This window comes from Ictalurus furcatus, chromosome 20, assembly GCF_023375685.1.
Source record: "Ictalurus furcatus strain D&B chromosome 20, Billie_1.0, whole genome shotgun sequence".
NCBI lineage: Eukaryota > Metazoa > Chordata > Actinopteri > Siluriformes > Ictaluridae > Ictalurus > Ictalurus furcatus.
The window spans coordinates 18,530,944-18,550,762 of record NC_071274.1 but is presented as its reverse complement, the minus strand read 5'-3'; the positions used below and the strand labels follow the sequence as shown (position 1 = coordinate 18,550,762).

Here is a 19,819-nt window from a genome sequence, read left to right as displayed (position 1 = left end):
GTCTCATATATTTGGTGAGAATGAGCTCTAATGGAGAGCAGGTGTTGAAAAGGCAGCGGAGGTCACAGACTAGCATAAAACCTGGCACATGTTCAGACTGCTCACTTTCCATTACCATTAATGCAGGAGAAGGATTGTATTGATCTCTTCATAGTGAGTGTGAGCGTTTACTGCTAACACAGAACCTTCACTTCACTGTTATATGGGTGTGCTTTTCTTTAGTGGATTACTTAATTGCAATTATGTGATTCGGTCATTACAGCACTTTAATCAGCAGATGGAAGTGAAGTGTCAGCTTTGCTGTCCAACATAATTCATCAAGATGACCAAAGAAAGTCCCTAAAAATGAGTAGTCATTGTGACTAGAGTATCTAGAGTGTGCTCGAGTCTATCTGTCGGCATCATACAGTATTCAGCCTTTAATCCATCCATCCATCCATCTTCTATACCGCTTATCCTTCCTTCAGGGTCACAGGGAAACCTGGAGCCTATCCCAGAGAGCATCGGGCACAAGGCCAGGTACACCCTGGACAGGGTGCCAATCAGGCTTTAATAAGGCTTTTAAAAGTGGCATGAGGTCATGAGCAAAGGACTACAGCACCATCTAGTGGATTAAAATACAGCACATAGGTGTTTCCTTCCATCCATTCATCCATTTACTGTTCCGCTTATCCTACACAGGGTCGTGGGAAACCTCAAGCCTATCTCAGGGGACATGGGGCAAGAGGCGAGGGGACACCCCATATGGCACAGGGTGCCATAGAGGTGTTTCATTAGCAGTTAATGTTTTTCATTTAGATTCTAAGGAGACCATATCGTAGGTCAAGGCTGAGTCAGGAAGATATGGAGCTCGTGATGTGATCACATTTCACAAAACAAAGTGACACCATACAAGACCTGGATTTCAAAAGCTTCATTAGTGCTTTGTTGTTGATTTTTATCTAGGAAGTGTGGCCTGACTGCAATACTTTCTTGGACAATTTTGTCATAATATTGCAGATATAAGATGATTTGTTTGGGATACCTAAATTGCTCCTAAATTGGTAAACTCCTGGTAAACCGGTGTTTCATGGGATTCATTTGCATATCAGCACATGATTGGCTCTTGTATTTTATGATGTAATAAAATACAATGCCTGTCGCATTCAGCAATTTGGATTTTCCAGAGAGGTTTTCAATTCTTGGGCCCCTACCGCTGCACAATTTTCATACTCATAGAGTCATCCCCTGGAGTCATCCCCACTTTCCCCCTGAATATGTTTTCAGAGGAATAACTGAATAATTAACTCCAGTTAATGTGTGCATTATTTGAAATTAGATTTTCATTGTGTAACTCCACATTCAGCTTAGCATGAAGTTCTAGAAACAGAAAGCAAGTATTTGTCTTTCTGTGTTCTCATCGAATAAACACTTAAGTAAATAAGAACTTGAGGGATGAAGAACGTGCATGGGTTGCATGGCAGGAAAGTAGGGGGCACTATATAAATGTAGTTATACATATATAACTACATTTCTCGCACTGGCTTTTGTGACATATATAATTCAAAACCACATTTCTGACCGTTGACCTTTCAACCTTTCAGCCTCGGGTGTGGATGACGCTGTGGGAGAGGTGTGCATGACCGTGGAGATCCTCAGTGACCCCAACTCTGGAGGACATAAAATCAATGTTAAAGGTGGAAATTTTCCCTTCACTTATTCTCCCTCTCTGGAATTTTGCATTTGTGACTAATGAATCTGTGAATGACACGTTTTCACTCCTCCCACTTGATTGTCAGTGGTGGCAGCCAATGACCTGCGCTGGCAGACTCAGGGCATATTCCGGCCCTTCGTGGAGGTCTACATCATTGGACCTCACCTCAGCGACAAGAAGAGGAAGTTCGCCACCAAGTCCAAGAACAACAGCTGGTCCCCGAAATTCGCAGAGTCCTTCCAATTGTACGTCTGTGCTTCTCAAAATACAGAATTATGTAGTTCATATGAATTTTTTAAAAAAATAAAATAATTAAGGACACCCAAAAATCCTAACTTCATGTTATTTCATATTGCATACACAGTTTAAGTGTCTGCTTTCTAATGTGGAGCTACATAGATCATCTAGACATCTTGCTCTTGGTCTTCTCATTCATTCATTCATTCATCTCCAGTAAACACTTTATCCTGATCGGAGCCACAGTAGATCCACAGCCTATACCAGGAACACTGGGCCCGAGGCAGGAATACACCCTATTTACATTCACATTCAGTCATTCACACATACAGGCAATTTAGACACAGGGATAGCATGAACAGATCTTGAACAGAATGTCCTTCTTCGACCCCTCCCTGCCTTTTCTCCGTCTCTCTGTAGTGTCCTGGGCAGCGAGCTGGGCCCCGAGGGCTACGAACTGCAGGTGTGTGTGAAGGACTACTGCTTCGCACGAGAGGACCGTACAGTCGGCATGGCCGTGCTGCAGCTAAAAGACCTGGCATCACGAGGCGGTGGAGCCTTCTGGTTACCCCTGGGCAAACGTGTGCACATGGATGAGACGGGCCTTACCGTGCTGCGAATCCTCTCACAGCGCAACAATGACGAGGTGGCCAAAGAGTTCGTCAAGCTCAAATCGGACCAACGCTCGGCCGAAGAGGGCCGCGGGAGTTAGGAGGCTGGAGATCTGTCCCCACACTGTACACATGCACAAGAAATGGAAAGATGCACACATACACACACACACATAAACATAAACCAAGTGAACAGGAAACAGTCAGGTCAGTAAACACTGACTTGTATAGAGACTAATGTGAGTTAGAGAAATACTGTTGTGCCTCACCAGTGGCATGACATAAATCTCTGCATAAGCACTAAAGCAATCAAACCTGATTCAAGCAAATAATGATGTCAGAGGTGTCGCTCTTTCATCTTTGCCTTTTTTTGTAAAGGGAACTCTGCTGTGACATCCTAAACTGCAACAGTATAGACACATACACGCCCATTTTACACCCATTCTCCTTTTTGCATTCTGAATCTACAGTGGACTTAAGCATGCTTCAAAGCTTACATATATATATATTTAAAAAAAAACAAAAAACAATAGTGATTAACACCATACATATGTCACACATACGAATTTTCCTACTTTTTATCCTTTATAAAAACATGCCGAAGCCTTTTTGACCCTATGTCATAAAAAATGTCACCGTAAGAAGCATTAGCCGTTATTCAGTTGTGCAGTGAGCAAAGGCAGCACTACAGCGACATGCTAGCGGTCCATGCATGGCTCGAGTCGGCACATTGCTCCTCCGTACTCTACTCTTACATGTGTAGACCAGCATGCTGCTCCTACCTGCTTACCCATGATGCATTGCTGCTTACAGGAGCTACATGAATTCCGTGTACTCTCTCCCTCACTCATGTTTTATAACCAGACAACTGTAAAAATCCAAAACATTATGGGGCTCAATATTTACGTGTTGTTTTGGAAACTTAACTTTGCACTTAAGCCTCCGTTGCATGTTTCTGAGTCCAGTCCCAGTCGCGTGCTTCTATTCATCCGTCTGGTCCAGTCAGAACCTTCTGTTTCTGCTGTCCTCTGTTACATTGTGCATGATGAAGCCAAGCCACTTTAACACTGTGACTCTCTCCACATGCCTGTCTCCGCTGCCGTGCATTATGGAGCTTTAGGTTGTTCGATTTCGTGTGTCCTGTCGTTCCTGGATATCCAAACCAAAACTGGTAGTTGGAGTGGTGAAGACTGAATATGCTGTTATAAGACCTCAAATTCAGAGTAATGAAAATCGGGATCGGGTGATATGGCAAAAATATCAGACTATCACGATAAACTTTATGACATTTCACGATATTTAGATTTGCAAATAATGTGCTAACTGAAGAGTAGGGACGTGATTTAAAAATAGTTCAGTAATGCTAAGAAATTAAAATGGAAACTTTTTTTTAAAATAAAAATAGATTTTTATCCTCCAGTCAGCTGCTGTCAATAACATTGTTCAATACTGATGACAAACAATACTCTCAGAAAAGCATAGTTACATAATTGATCATAATATCGATATTTCCCAGTGCATATCGACTGACTAGAGACATCAGTGAACATCCATTACTTAAATTGGCCCATAAAAAGATTTCTCCTTTGATTTGCCCCCGAAATATACATCGTTTTCTGGTGCATAATAAGTTTGAGATCTGTTCTACAACTTTAAAAACATGTATTACAAACTTTCTCCTACTAACTCCTACTATAACTTTGGCAAAGATGTCTTTTTAAACATCTTGGTGCTCTCTGGTGTCATGTTGCTCAGCCTTTTAATAACATAATATCCAGATTCATTGTTAAAATCATCAGCAAACACCAAAACATTAATGGAGATGCCACTGAAGGGAGAAGTCTATCTATGTACCACAGACTGGTGGGTACGTCGTTGCAGGCTAGCATTAGCAGTAAGGATTATGACAATTGATAAACATGGCTTAAAAATCCTGTCAGAAATTGTCAGGTTAACTCATGGCTTGCTGTCTAGTGTTAGCAATTTGGATTATGAACATTTATGAATATGAATTCATGAATTCTCCCAGAAATCCACTCAAGTTAACTTCTCAGACATCCTGTCAGGTTAGCTCATTTTGGCTAGCCAGCAGGGTTAGCACTGAGAATTATGAACATTTATGAATTTCCTCTCGAATCCTCTCAGAAAACCTATCAACGTATTTTAGCTATATTGCTGTATGAAGATTATTAACATTACTTTATGAATATGTCCTTAAAAATCTGTCAGGTTAGCTGATGTTGGCTAGCTGGCTAGCATTAGATACAGATAATGAACATTTATGAATATGACTTAAAGTCTCTCAGAAATCCTGTCGAGTTTACTTATTTTAGCTCGCAAGCAGATTATTAACATTAAGAATACAACTTTAAAATCCTGTCAGAAATTCTGTCAGGTTAGCTCACGTTGGCTACCTGGCTCATATATGACCATTATTAATATTAGAAATATGACTTTAAAAATCCTCTGAGAAAACGTGTCAGGTTAGCTTATTTTGGCTAGCTAGCAGGATTCGCTAGCTAGCATTTATGCAACATATATGACTATCCTCTCAAACTGTCTAAGAAATCCTGTCAAGTTAACCTATTTTAGCTAATTGGTTAAAAGTTATACCTTTTAAGACTTTTTTTTTTTTAATCCCCTTAGAGATCATGTCAGGTTAGCTAACTGACCAGCTGTAAATATGACTTAAAAATCCTGGCTAGCTAGCTATGGCAATAAGTATTTTTTTAACATTTATGACTATCCTCTCAAATCCTCTCAGAAATCCTGTTAAGTTATCTTATTCTAGCTAGCTAGGCTAAGCTGGGGTCATTCCTGCGTTCCCAGGGTCCTATGTTCCCCAGTTCACAGTTTCTAAAGGTTTACTGTTGTCAGGACTCATTTTGCCATGTCCCAGCTCTCACTAACTCAAGCTTTAAATCACCATATTTTCAATATGTGCCATATAAATCATAAATACGCTCCTAAGGTTATACAATTTAAGTTATAAATGATTTCTTCCTCTTGGAAGTCTTGTCAGGTTAGCTCATGTATGGTAGCCGGCCATAGTTATCAATGAATATTATTAACAATTATGACAATGTTAGCTATTAGGCTTGTGTTAGCAGTGAAGATTGAAGTTAACTGGCTAATGTTAGCATTGAAGGTTAGCTTGTGCTACCAAATACCAAATAGTTTTTCTCCCTATTTGGAATACTTCTATATTCCTTCTGGGGACTACAATCTGCTGACAGCGGTCACTGATTCCAAGATTCTTCAGACTTTTTTTTATTTTAATGAATGAAAGAGGGTTTAGTGCCTCTCCAGCATCTCACGGTCATTAATTAGAATTTGGGGACTCCAGGCTGGATTGCCCTTTTGTGAAACGTGTCAACAGCGTGAAATACAGTGCAAGAGGTTTACATTGCAGCTTTCTAATAGTGTTACTCAAGAGTGTTCAGTGTGGCTGGACCTTTAGTCCAGGATTCTGCCAGTGAGTTATGTCACATTAAGTCTGTACCAGTCAGATTATCAACCAACCAGACCGTATGTCCGTGACGTGTGGGCACAGTTGAGTTTTGCTAATGTTGTAATGTAATCTAGTGTAAACTTGTCTGTCTTAATTCTACAGCAATACTGAAGACTAAAACAGAACCGTGGGGGGAGTAAACCTGAAAAACACACACACAGACACACACACACAAGCCAAATAGAGTGTCTTAGTCAGGCATCCATCCAGGAAGATGCACAGGCCTATACAAGCAACAATACGTGACAATAAGTTTGTACACCACGTTAGTTTTCATAAACGAGATGAGCATTTAGGAACAGTGGGAAGCACAGAACACAGATTTAATTTCAGGTATGTAAGCGTTTAGCGGCTGTTCCAATAAACCGAAGTGGATCATTAGCGCCGTTCCTGCACTTTTCATTCACTTAATGATCAATTCCAGAAGTGTTCTTGCCTCTTTGAAGGCTGTGTATGTGGTCTTACAAGGGAAGACAGTCAGTCGTGGATAGATAGCCATCCAAGTTTGCTGTTTTAACACCTAAACCATAGTGCAATTAAACGCAGTCACAGTGGTTAGCTTTAGACTAGAATATTAAATGTTTACAAGGCAGAGTGTTTCAGCACAAATCGCTCGCACATACTTTATGTAATTACTGTTGGGAAGCAAATATCCAAATGGGTCGAGTTAATTAGAAGTAGGTCTCTTATATAATTGCAGTGGGCTTTAATGTCCAAATCCAATGCAGCTTTGAATGTCTGTCACACCGGCCTTCACTCAGGAGAAACGGTTAGACATGGACATAGTCAAACAATATGACATGCTTAAAAGAATAGTTCAGCCAGAAATGAAAATGACCCCAAATTTGCGTTGATCAGCCAAGACTTATATGGCGTGTAAAGTTTGCGTTAGTTTTGCACTGAAGCGTTAAGGCTAATGTTCCTAATAAGTAAAGGATTCTAACAGTTTGACACATTTATGTACAAAAATATTTCCTGTTACGTTATCACTTACGTTATAGCAGCTGTAAATACTCGTTCTCTCACCAACCTCTATTTTTCTCTCTTGTAAAGTGAATAAAACAAAACAAAAATATCCCCCAGTTTTCCATTTTACCAAGAAACCAAAAAGCGCAAACTTCTCTGTCCTGAAGACTTACCCATGGAGGAACGTACTGACCGTTACAAAACTCTGACACTGGAGATTCCTTCCATAAATGGTATATAAACATCACCTTAGAGAAATCTTCACCATATCAGCAGTTATATGCTTCCCTTTGTTAAAGAACACATGATATAATCAGATCATTTGCCTTAGATTTTGTGGAGCGTCTGCCATGAATGAGTTGTTACTATAGCAACAATAACGCATTAGAATATAGATTGTATGGCTGTAAAATACAGCGTATCAGATGTGCAGATACGAGAATTCAACAGCACTGTGATATACATGATAATGTTTTCATACGCTACTATTTTAGCAAGCGTGTAATGATTTAAGCATACAATCTGCTTGATGCTAGACTGGTAGCTATAAGCTGTCCTTTCTTGTTAGTTACAACAGCCTTCAGTGCAAAACTTAAAAAGCAAGCTTCAGGCACCAAATATATTTTGGTTGATTGACTAAGTCTGAGGTAAGGGAAATGCTGTGGCATTAATGTTTGGTAAAACTATTCCTCTAACAAATGCAGAAATGCCATCCCCTTGAGGACTCGCACTAAACACACACACACACACACACACACACACACAGAAACACGCACTCACAGACCCGCTCAAGCACAAACAGGCATGACGATTACCCCATATGCATGCGTGCATGCCTGCTGCCGTGCGGTCCACGTGCTGCCCACATTGTGAACAGAAATTAAGTGCATGAAGGGGAATCGAATGTTAATTGTGCCAGCACGTGTCTTTTTTTTTTTTTTACATTTTTTTATTTTTTAGTGTTTATCCTGCCAACTATCGAACGATTTATCTTTATTTTTTCCTTTGGTGTTCATATTTTCAAATGTATTTATTTTTATCAAAACAAAAAAAGCTTGTGAATACGTAAAAGTGTCCAAAAATGAATGTAGCGTGTACAAGCATGAGAGGATGTTTTTATACCAGGGATGTTTCTAATTTTTATTTTGAATCATTATGATGGTTTCTAATCAGAACAGTGATGGATTATTGCAGCATTGCTTCCTATTAAAATATGATCACTCAATCAGACCCTGTGGATTTATTTCCTTGTAGAAGGATGAATGCGTATACACTCAGCCAGCAACAGTCATCATGTCTCAAATATGCGGCTTCTGTGTACTTTTCTGACCCAGAAATTAGCTCCACTCACAACTGAAACTACTTAAGGCAAACTGTATGGGACAGAGGGGTCAGTGATTTCACTGAAGTAGTGATTCACATTGCAGGCAGCAGAGGGCTCCAAAAATGGCAAACCGCTTCTTTAAAGTGATATTTGACATAGTTTATGTTCACATTATAGATTCCTTTAAATTAGTATATATATTTTTTATACACAAGAGTTCCAAGACATTACTGCAATCAGAGCACAAACTCTGATTTCTGTCTTTACATATCCTCCCTTTGCCATGCTAATGACATTGTTGGATTATCACAACATTCTGCAGTCCGTACAGGATTTCACAAAGTATTTTTGTAATTGTTGTGGCCAAAAAGTGCTTGATTTTGTTGCGCCTTTGTTCAAAATTTGCGATGCAACTTGTAGACTTTTTTGTGGGGGTTTTTTTTTTGGTTGCGAAAACTACTTGAAGTGCTGAAATCACAACAGCACGGATTTTTTTGCACAGTGATGCGTGTTGGTAAACGAGACCTTTCAGCCGTACTCATATTCGACGCATGTGAATCAATGAGGGCTTTGGCAGAATGCGCATTGTGATGACATCACAAGATGTGTCTTGGCCCAAATCTGCGGTCATTTTGAAAAATGTGTGTATAGAATATTGATCAGTCTGCATGAGTAGTGTGTGCCAAATGAATAAATAAGTTAATGTAGCAAACCTTCTACTACTGTGGGTCCCAAAGTGGGGTCTGTGATGGGGCCAATCACAAGTCCAGCCATTATCAAGCATATTATATTTCTTACATATACTTATAATTATTTGACGAGTAATTTGAACTGAACGAGTTTCACCCAAACCGCACTAACACCAAAACAAGTAGGTGTATAAATAATGTCAAATTAGACCTAATGTGGTTGGTAAGTGGCTAGTTTAATAATAAAAGACTGCTTCTAAGAGTTGAATAGGACTCAAAACGCTTCAGCATTTTAATAAATCAGCTGATAGATGAAGACGTCATTTAGAGATTCACAAATTCGCAGAAACCAGATTTAATGCTAATTATCAATGTTTTTAAAGTAACTAGTTTAACATACTAGTTTCTAAGGCATCAGAGAAATCCACCAAATGGAAAAGTCATAGAAAGTCTTATAAAGGAGAACACCGTCAAAAATCAGGAGGAAAGAAAACACTGAAATTTATTTATTTATGCTCTTTGCAAAGAAAAAAAAATCAACTAAAGCCAATTTCCAACATGTGGAAGAAAAGAAATGTGGTCCAGGAAGTCATGACTTATCTCTTCCATGAGTTTATAATTGAAACAGACAAAAGACAAAATCAAGTCTCCATTTGCATTGATTAATTAAACATGATGGAGATGTGGTTCTTGAGGAATGGTCTCACTTCCCAATAGCTAGAGACTCAACACAGACTAAGCAAAAGGCAAGAGAACTAATTATTGTATTCATATAGTCTCAAAGCACCACTGTTATATTTTAAACCATCAATTTAATGAATAATTTCAGTGCGACATTAAGTGCAATGTCACTATGCGCTCTGTACACCCAAATTTATTAATTCTAGTAAACGTAACTAAATCGCACATTATATATATATAGATATATATATATATAATTTATTTAAACATGCCATGCCAGGCACAAGTGGACAGTATATAGTGTATAGTGCGTGTTTGTTGAGTTTCAGTGCCTCCTAGCGGCCACATGAAAGACTGCAGTTCAGATGTCTAAAGAAACAAAAAGTTCCTGACTGTAAAACTCCAATGATAAACTTACAATAGCTTCATTTCCCACATGGCACTTAAACACAACGGTTTTTTAAAGTTGTGTTCTGTGGATTTCATAAGACTCAAAGCAATCTCACTTTCAGTGACCAGGCCATAAACACAGACTCCTCCAGCTGAGCCCCGGTTCCTCATCCAGCCTGTATCAAATGCCTTATCCAGCTACAGTAACCTAAATGAAAAGCACCAAGACACTGAGGTTTATTGTTTTACAGTAAAAAATGAAAACAAAAAACAAGATTTTTATTAAAGAAGCATAAAAAATAAAACTCTTGATACATTTCTTATAACCGTCAAGTCAGTTCAAATTATAACTTGTATACAATTGTTCCGACTCGCGGTTAAAAGGTCCATAAACTTTCAAATAAAATATATTTCAATTTTAAATTTTCTTCAATAATTTTCTCATTTTGTTATAAATTGCCTATATGTTTTACACAGGAAAACAGAAATATGGAAAATAAAGATAAATTTGCAGTAATAAAAAGGGTCACATTATAATCTGGGATATTTAGGTTAAAGGTAAGCAAATAAATTGTAAAAATAAAATGTGTAAAAAGTTTTTTGTCCTTTTTTTTTTTTTTTTTTTAACCTTTAGAAAATTATTAGCTAATGCCTGATGGCTTCAAGACATGCAGATAGTTAACTTACAAATAATGATAATGTTTTAAAAACTACTAAACTTATCAGTTTTGTACGGCTGGAAAAAAAATCCCAATGATTGTATTTCAGGGTATTTACAGTCAGGCCTAAAACCTTGTTACTGAAACGACTTTTGGTTCTGCATATAAAAGAATTAAAGCAACAACAACAAAAAAACACTAGAAAGGAGAGCAGAGTTACAGGGCTAAGTGATCTATGGGAGCGTGGCAGCTTGGTGCCAGTCTGATGCCCGAAATCAGATCTCCCCTCCGAGCTTTCCATAGTAAACCCTGTTTATAAACTTTAAGAAGAGGGGATGGGAGGGATAAAGGGGTAAACATACTAACTAATCTCCATCACGAGTCTGTGCCAGCTGTGTCCAGGTTTGGAGTGACGGATTGACTGAGGATGCTGGTCCTCGCTAGGCTGAGAAACACCTGGAGCTTCAGACAGCACACACTTGGAGGGACGTTTACAACACGCTACTGACATGGAGCAAATTCTGTACCTTTTAACCAGTTCTGCTACTGTACATTTCCAGAACAAAACCCTCTTTTAAAATGTAGTTTCCAAAGTATCTTAAAAGTAACCTTACTAAGGTCTAACCTCAGTCCAACAAGATTCATCTCAGTCAGTCATCGCTGCCGGCTCATACACTGGACAAATGCTTAAAAATTCTCTTTCCCTCTTTTCTTCTCTCTAACATTCTGCAATCAATAGCAAGGGGGGGGAAATGACATAAAATGTTTTAATAAGACCACAAGAGCGGGTGGATCCCTGTTACGAACACAGAATCATTCTCTCAGGCGCTTCAGAAACAAACTGAACATCAGTAGTGATCTGCACCGCCAAGGCACCAAATGCTCTCAGCTCTGAACTGAAAGTGAACTGGCACTACTGAGTCTTTTAACAACATTCTATATCTGTGTACCTCTGGATGAAGCAAAAAAAAAAAACCTCTTCAAAAAGGGACACAGGAGAAATTATGGACCATTTTTGAGGCTTGTTTCATAGACGCTTGATTACTGAAACTAAATAGACAACACATAAAACCATGTAAACCAGAACTATAAAGATCTCACCCCTGACCTTAACCTCGGCTCCAGAGGTTTCCGTTTCAAAGCCACTGCGTCTAAACATCGGTTCTAAGCTCTGGCCTGCGACCCTACAACTAAACCTCGTCTGCAGCTCTTGGACATGTAGCAAAGAGTGAATGGAAGCCCTGGGTGAACATAGCTGCCAGGTTCTGATTGGTTCTCAATCCTGGTTATTGTAACTGTAGGAGACCTGAATTATCACAGGAAGCCCTTTTAGACTGTACGGTGTCATGGCTTGTCGCGGAAAATAAACAAAAACAACTATTCACTGGGCTACTGGTGCAAGACTCATCCGATCAAAGCACAAAAACAGCAAGAGGCAAAACATAGAAATGGGTCTGGGCGCTAGTGTGGATTACAGCAAAGAGCCTTCGCCCTCAAAGTGAGAGCAAGGCGTTGTGGGAAGGGGCGGAAGACCGACGTTTCTCCAGGCTGGCCAGAGACCGAAAGAACATTGCAATGTGTCGCAGTGCACAAAGTGGGATGGATTTACAACAGTCCACTAAAATTTCTAAAATAATAAAAATTCCCCACTCTTCACCTTTTTCTCCTCCATAACATACACACACACACACACACACTTCCACAGTAAGAAGAAATATTCTCGCAAAGTTACAACCTACCTATGCTAGAATTCAGTAATTCAGAACAAGGTGATGTTGGAGAGGACATTTCAGTCCTGTTCCAACAACCAGACAGCTAAATTGAAAAGAATCTCTAAAAGAACAATAAAAGTGTAACAGATAAAGTCGTCCGTGGAGTGAAAGGCGACTCCGCCATATCCGTGGTGCTGTAGTGGACCCCGCTGGAACGGGGAACGAAACTGGAATGAACAAACCTGAACTTATTTGATCAAAGCAGTAAACACAATAAAAGTGTGTGTCTGATAATGAAGTGTACTGTATATGACATGTCCACCCTGGGTAAAGTCCTCAGGAACAGTGTGTGTTCTAGTTCGAGGGTCTAATAGCGCCCTCTTCTGGACCGGAGTACGAGTGTTTTAGGATTGCAGATTAGGATTAGGACAAATACAGGCGGAACACCGACCTCTTAGCACTGTAATGATATTTCTTATGCAACGTTAACTACTCTATCTACCTACATAATATTGAACATTAACCATTATGCTGGATATCAACTCTTAACTTGAATAAATATTAAGTGTTTCATTCTTCATCGATAATAATAATAAAAAAAAGCAAACAAATAATTCTGTACTATTTTGGTCTGACGAGTGTGCAGGCTCCGCAGGCTTGCGCATTGTGTTTTGTTTTTTCTTGTGAAAACGCAAAAAACGTGCGGGATTAAAAACAGACTGCATTCCCGCCCCTCTCGAAAAGTTCTCAAAATGAACCCTTAGAAAAAAGTGCAGACCTATGCAGCTTAAATCGAAAAATATCTGCAAGTAGAAAAAAGTCTCAAGCAAAAAAATAACCTGCTCAGAAGCAAGAATGAAGGGGAGGGGAATGTATAATACATGGACAGACTCATCGGCGGTAGATCAAATTAATGCCTAAAGATAGATAAGACACTGGTTTCTATCCCTCTCGTCCATCTCAAAGGAAAAATAAAGTACACTGCTGACCTGCTGATTCCACAGCCTGGCGTAAGTACACGAGTCAGTTATAATATTGACATTATCATCATAGTTATTATTAGTTAATAATAAATCAACATCAGAATAGTGTCGTATATAATATAGTAATTATTTTCAATCCTATGTAGGCAGGTACACATCTTCCTCGCTCCTTATAGTTTACTGTAGACTTTCTAAATAGTGGGGTTGTTCTTCAGGGCTTGGGATAACAGCACCCCGGTGACTGTGTGCCATTAAGAGAAAATGCGAATGCACTGCGTGGCTGGGGTGTGGCATACAGGGCACTCGGGCTCCTGTGACTGGCAGATTTGCCCAGCGCAGTCCATGCAGAACAGATTGTGGCCGCAGGGAACAAGAGCGGCTGTGACCTCACTCTCAAAACAGACGAAGCAGTCCCTGTTGCCGCCGCCTGGCATCATGCTGCCCAGGGTGCCGGCCTTCAAGCGGCCCAGCATGCCAGATGCAGCACCTACGCTTCCGCCACCCTCTGAGTCGGTAGGTGAGCCGCCAGGAAGCGAAGAGGCAGAGCAGGATGAGTAGCCCGTGGTGCTGCCACCGCTGCTGCTGCTGCTTCCTCCCGAGAACGACGAGCCCGTGTGAAGCCAGGAGAGTGTGCTGAGTGGGTCGCTTTGTGCCCGCCGTGCCAACGGGTGCTCCAGCGCCGAGCCATCGCCAGGCAGTGTGGGTGAGAGGCGTGGTGTGACTGTGCCCCCGCTCAGGCCGCTACTGTTGCGCCGGAGAGGCTGTGCCGGTTTATTGCCGTTGGCCAGTGGTGCCCAGATGTTGCTGGTGCTGAATTCAAAGCCAAGCTCATCGGAGGTGGGTGGTATGCCAGGCGCGGGGTCGTTGTTGAAGGTGAAAGTGCCTCCACCACTACCCGTGCTAAATGGACTGGTAGGACTAGCGCTGTCTGTGGGCCGGCGGCTGCTCGGGTAGGGCTCTGAACCCAGACCACCGTTGTGATAGGATGCTGTGGAGAGCTTGCGGCCTGAGTGGTGCATGGAGAGAGGGAGAGGAGGAGGGGGTGGTGGAGGAGGCGGGGGTGCTGTATGGTGACCAGAGCTGTTTCCGCGCCCCCAAAGCGTGCTCCCAAGCCCCAACGCGCCAAGGCCTTCGAGGCTGACATCGGTGCCGTTGGTGTGAAAGTCGTTGTGGCCCTGCAGGTCTACGAATGCGCCGGTGCGCAACGTGATGTGTGTCTCGATCTCCTCACGTGCCCGGTCGACGTTCTCCGGCATGCCCGTCACCTCAAACACAGGATCCTTCTCTCGACTCGGTGTCACAATGTATGTGTGAGTCTGCTGCTGGATACGTTTGATCGTGGCCCCTTTAGGCCCCACCACCAGGCCCACCACACGGTAGGGCACACGCACCTGGATAGTAGTCTGGCCAGGAAGGTGTGGCGGCCCAGGAAGAGAACCACCATTTCCTCCAGCTTTGCAGCGAGACGCACGAATCATGGAGAAGTGATCAGCTGCAGAGATGATCTCACGCTTGGCCATTTCCACGTCCTCGCGGCGGCCCGTCACTATAAACACAGGGTCCTCACCTCTCACCGGGGTCTTGATGTAAGTGTTGGTCTTTGCTCGCAGGGCTTTGATCTTACAACCTACAAGCAAAAAAAAAACATATGGCAGCAGTTGAGACCTAAGGAAATCATGGCACAAATATATGAACACCACTGTGCTTTTAATTTGTTCGCCATTATGCTGATTATGTTTATTCCACTAGCAGTAGATTCTACTTATTTAAGTCCAATATTATTATAACAGTTCTGTGCACTGCATATACTTTACAACAATCAGAAAGGCAAACTTCAAAATCAATAAATAAAACAAAGACTTAACAGCGCTTTCAAGAGCTATTAAGCAAACATATTAAGCCTTGGTTTTGTTCATGATTTATTCATGTTGGCATATGGTGGGTTTTTAAGATTAGAATTTATATCAAACAAGTAACAAGCACAATTTATCTTCTCTTCATCTCAATGACGATCAATATAAACAACACAAATGATATATGCACAGCTGAGAGTGAAAATTATATATAGAGGGAATATAACGGCTATTAAAACAAACTGTTATTTTGTTTGTTTGTTTTTTTTAATGATCCATCTTTCTTTAGTGCCATGGTTCTTAAAATGGGGTGTGTGATGTACATCCAAGCATCCTGTTATTTACTGTTTTATTTATTAGAATTCAACACCATCATTTAATGATTAATAGTAATGACAGATCACAATCACCAACCCCTATTGTTATAATCATAGTTAATACAGTTCTCTGCCTAATTATATAGTCACTTGAATGAAACGAGTTCAGTAGATCAGTCACACCAAAGTTTTTTCCACTATGGAAAAGTGTTTATTTACTAATATAAAGGTTAACCATTTAAACATAAATAATGCAAATAATTTGAATGCAAGTGTAATTCTAAGAGTGTTGTTTATCTGATGCATCTACACAATATGAGAAAAGTAAAAAAAACTGCAAAGTTTAAAACTGCAAAAAAATATATATATGGACATATGATTAGGTTCGTTAAACGAATGTGCCCTGAGATAAATCCGCAGGGCTGAAAAAAAAAAGTTTGTGAACCCCTAGAAAAGAGAAACCAATCCGATGCTCACGTTCATTAGCAGCTCTTCTGAGGTAAAAGGTGTACTGTTTCTTTAAATATGGCTGCCTTCCCTCGCGCAGCCAATCGCGTGCGCGCGCTGTGATGTCATCGTCCGAGGCAGAAAGCATGGCACTTTCAAACAAAGAGAACAAAGCGATAAAGCGCCGCGAGCACGCACGTGCCTCAGCGAAGCTCTCGGGTCCGCACTGATGTTGAGCATAACGTAAATATAATCAATATAAACACGTGTAATGATTTAGTGCAATATCCACGGCGGTGGAATCGAATTCAGTGCAGCGCGAGGACAATCTGATACCGCCCTGACCGACTGGCCCTGCTCTAGCACAACATAACAGCAGCCGTTTCTGTCGAGAAATAACACCATAAACACCAACTTATCAATGTTACGGGTGATAAAATGGGTTGCAGGAAGGGTTTGGCGCCTGGCCTCAACCGAGTATGCCGTAAAAGAGTGTCGGTCTATGTGTTTCTTTTGTTTGGGTGGAGGGACAGACTGGTTAGGCATGTGCAGACTGTGCTGCTTTGTCTGACCCCCGAGTCTCCCCTCCCCCCGACCCTCCATCTGCCCCAAGAACACAGGAGCATGCAATACAATATCGCCTCACCAATACACTTCTAAACCTAAAAAATAAAACAACTTAAACAATAGTTGCTATAAAGCACCGATATCACGGTGTGCCATGACAGCTGGACTCATCATAAACAACTTTTCCAGGAGGAACAAAAGGCGGTCCGTGTGCAATCACAAAGGCTGGATATGGTCACTTAACCCACCTTGCCTCCCAACGATCTCAGCGACATGCTCCGAGCTGGGCACAGGCACACACTCGGTCATGTTGACACTCCTCTTGCGGTTGCACAGCGCGGCATTCTGGTCTCCCAACACGGGGTGTGTGTGCGGGGCCATGTGGTAGCCCCCTGTGCCGTAGTACTCCGGAGACGGCGAGCAGGAGGAGGGCGAGCCGCGGGAGCCTCCCGGATGGTCGAGCAGCGGCAGGTCCACGTAGCCGCTTCCTCCAACTCCTCCTCCGACGCCGTTGCAGTTCTCGGACACGCTGACCGTCGTGGTCCCGTCCAGGGAGTCCACTTTATCCAGCGCCATGAGCGAGAACTGATCGATGGCGAAGCGCAGCGCTTCCTGGTGCTCCTCGTCGCGGGACTCCGGTTCCGGTTCTCCGGGCAGCGCGACTCCGGTCTGCTGCGCGCTTACTACCGCGTCGTGGTCCATGATCTCTGGGTGGAACAGGGGGCTAGGCATGCTGCCCGCGGATGAGCATTAGACGGGATGGTCAACTGCTTTCTGCGCGGAAAAAAAACACAAAACAACGCCACAAATAAACATTTTTAAAAACTCTAGTAATAAAACCACACAACAATTCACAACCCTGTTCAAAAACGTCCCAAATCAACGTCTACTTCATGCCACTAGAGTAAAAAAAACTCCCTCTTGCTTTGTCCTTATTGTTTCTTTCTCTTCATCCAGCAGCGGTTAGCAAAGTAGCTTAGCATCAGCTACATCACCAGCTAGCATGAGTTAGTAACTTACACGGTAGGACAAATCTGACATTATTACCGGTGTTAATTCTTAAACAACGCCCGTGACACTTACAGACATGACCGAGTTTCTTCAATAACCGCGGAATGATAAACGCGCCAGAATAAAACACAACAGAAAGGACGCTGCATTTTGTTGTTAGCGAGCTAGCTTTAGCCGGCTAGCATACAGGCGGTAAGTCACGTTGTCGCCGCCTTTGTTTGTGGGTAACAGTCTAAGCAGCAGGCATGCACCGCGCCGAGTAAAGTTCAACCATCAAATCGTTCAAATAATAAATGCAAGTGAAGAACACGCGTTTAATTTACCTGTTTGGCTCCCGCTCCTTTATTGATTCTGGAGAAGGAACACTGAAGTCCTGGCTACAAGCGTTAGCTGAGTGTGCTAATCTGGGGGGCGTTTGGAGAAAATATTTGTTTTTAAAAGAACATTCAACGCACACGCCAGAGTGAACACGCCGGAAAAAACGCGAATATCTCTACTTTCCCATGACCCGAGCTACACGTTGGCACGATTCTTCACATTTCCATGAGCGTATAAATCCCAAAAACACACACATATATACACACACACTAGAGGAGCAGCGTCTCGTCTCTCCCGCTGCCTGCAATCCGCCGCCTTTGTCTAGCCAGGCGCACGCGACGCCGCTCTCTGCCTGCCAGTCTCTCGCGCACAAGGCGCTGACGTCACCCGCGACACAACAATGGAGTTCAAAGGCCACGCGGTAGGCGCCTACATCAGCAACGCGATTGCGCATGCGCGTCCCGGCTACACCCGGTCATGTTCAAACCGCGAGCGTTATCATCGTTACAGCTTGAAATCAGATTCGCTTTATTTTTAAAAAAGTCTGTTTTTCAAGTCATGAACAACTCGAAGAGAAGCATCACGAGCTGTGTTGAAAAATCGCAGATAATCTTTTAGATAATCACTCTTGTGGATGCATTACTTAACGTTACATGTTGACCCGATTTCAAGTTCATACAGAAAGTCAGTGTAGACTACTTTTGAGTAGGGCTGGGGAGATATGATGATATAATATCTATGACACAAAACTCCTTTCTGAGATATCATGGAATGGAAATAGCATCTGGATATCTTTTCAGGATTTAAAAAATATATAATTACCAACTGACTGGAAGCAGTTGAGTTAATGTTTAAAAAATTTGTACTTAATCTTAACAAATAGAAAAAATCCCATTCTATATATATATATATAATTATGATATTAATATTATATTGTGTGTGTATATATGTGTGTGTGTGTGTATATATATATATATATATATATATATATATATATATATATATATATATATATATATAATGGGATTTTTTTTATTTCAAAAATAACTTTTGTAGACATGAAATATCATCAAACAGTTTTTGTTTTGTTTTTGTTTTGCTGTTTGTAGTTTGGGGACAAACCTATATATCATGATGCACAATATGGCCAAAGGTATGTGGGCCTTCCCCAAAATGTTGCCACAAAGTTGGAGGCATGTGATTGTATAGGATGTCTTTGTGTGCTGTAGCATTATGATTTCCAGTATCGCATAAGCAAGACTGTCAGTATTATCATGAATTTTATTATTAACCTGAATATTAACGCGGCTGTGATTCAGCCACAGGTAATCGAGTAACTGACATTAGAGACACAATGTCAAGTAAGTGACATTACTAATATTATATCGAGCAACTCACATTGCAGACACAATATCAAGTAACTGACATTGCAGAAACAATATTGAGTAACTGACATTACCAATACTATATCGAGTTACTGACATTACCAATATTATATAGAGTAACTGACATTGCAGGCACAATATTGAGTAACTGACACTACAGAAACAGTATCGAGCAACTGACATTACCAATATTATATCAAGTAACTGACATTACCAACATTATATAGAGTAACTGACATTGCAGGCACAATATCGAGTAACTGACATTGCAGAAACAATATCGGGTAATTGACATTGCAGAAACAATATTGAGTAATTGACATGGCAGGCACAATATCAAGCAATTGACATTACCAATATTATATCAAGTAACTGACATTACCAATATTTTATCGAGTAACTGACACTGCAGACACAATATTGAGTAACCGACATTACCAATATTATATATAGTACTGACATTGC

General features: G+C 41.2%; 2 protein-coding genes across 5 annotated transcripts in view; one reads left to right on the top strand and one right to left on the bottom strand.

Moving 5' to 3' along the window:
- The window catches only part of LOC128624037 (protein unc-13 homolog A), a 45,152-nt gene extending 42,005 nt beyond the window's left edge, over positions 1 to 3,147 (top strand). The window contains exons 40-42 of the mRNA XM_053651316.1: positions 1,584 to 1,676; positions 1,779 to 1,938; positions 2,351 to 3,147. Of these exons, the coding sequence (XP_053507291.1) occupies positions 1,584 to 1,676; positions 1,779 to 1,938; positions 2,351 to 2,642 (545 nt within the window). The 3' untranslated portion in view covers positions 2,643 to 3,147. The remainder of the gene's footprint in view (positions 1 to 1,583; positions 1,677 to 1,778; positions 1,939 to 2,350) is intronic.
- An 8,151-nt stretch (positions 3,148 to 11,298) lies between these two features.
- LOC128623993 (RNA-binding protein MEX3B) lies at positions 11,299 to 18,553 on the bottom strand. Of its 4 annotated transcripts, XM_053651242.1 has the most exons (4): positions 18,236 to 18,553; positions 17,975 to 18,055; positions 16,889 to 17,414; positions 11,299 to 15,083 (listed from the first exon to the last, which is right to left on the bottom strand). In XM_053651242.1, exons 3-4 carry the CDS (start codon positions 17,370 to 17,372, stop codon positions 13,708 to 13,710), a joined length of 1,860 nt encoding a protein of 619 aa, XP_053507217.1. In that variant the 5' UTR covers positions 17,373 to 17,414; positions 17,975 to 18,055; positions 18,236 to 18,553; the 3' UTR covers positions 11,299 to 13,707. The 4 variants fall into 4 exon arrangements, with proteins under 4 accessions (XP_053507217.1, XP_053507216.1, XP_053507218.1 ...); XM_053651241.1 differs by having other exon boundaries at positions 17,975 to 18,553; XM_053651243.1 differs by lacking the exon at positions 17,975 to 18,055 and having other exon boundaries at positions 18,240 to 18,553.
- Positions 18,554 to 19,819: the final 1,266 nt, after the last annotated feature.

Bases quoted from the DNA above. Each gene is read 5' to 3' on its own strand.
- LOC128623993 (XM_053651241.1), bottom strand. From the start codon at position 17,372: ATGCCTAGCCCCCTGTTCCACCCAGAGATCATGGACCACGACGCGGTA. The intron at 15,084-16,888 runs GTGGGTTAAGTG...TTTTGCTTGTAG, and splicing joins TGAGATCGTTGGGAGGCAAG to GTTGTAAGATCAAAGCCCTG.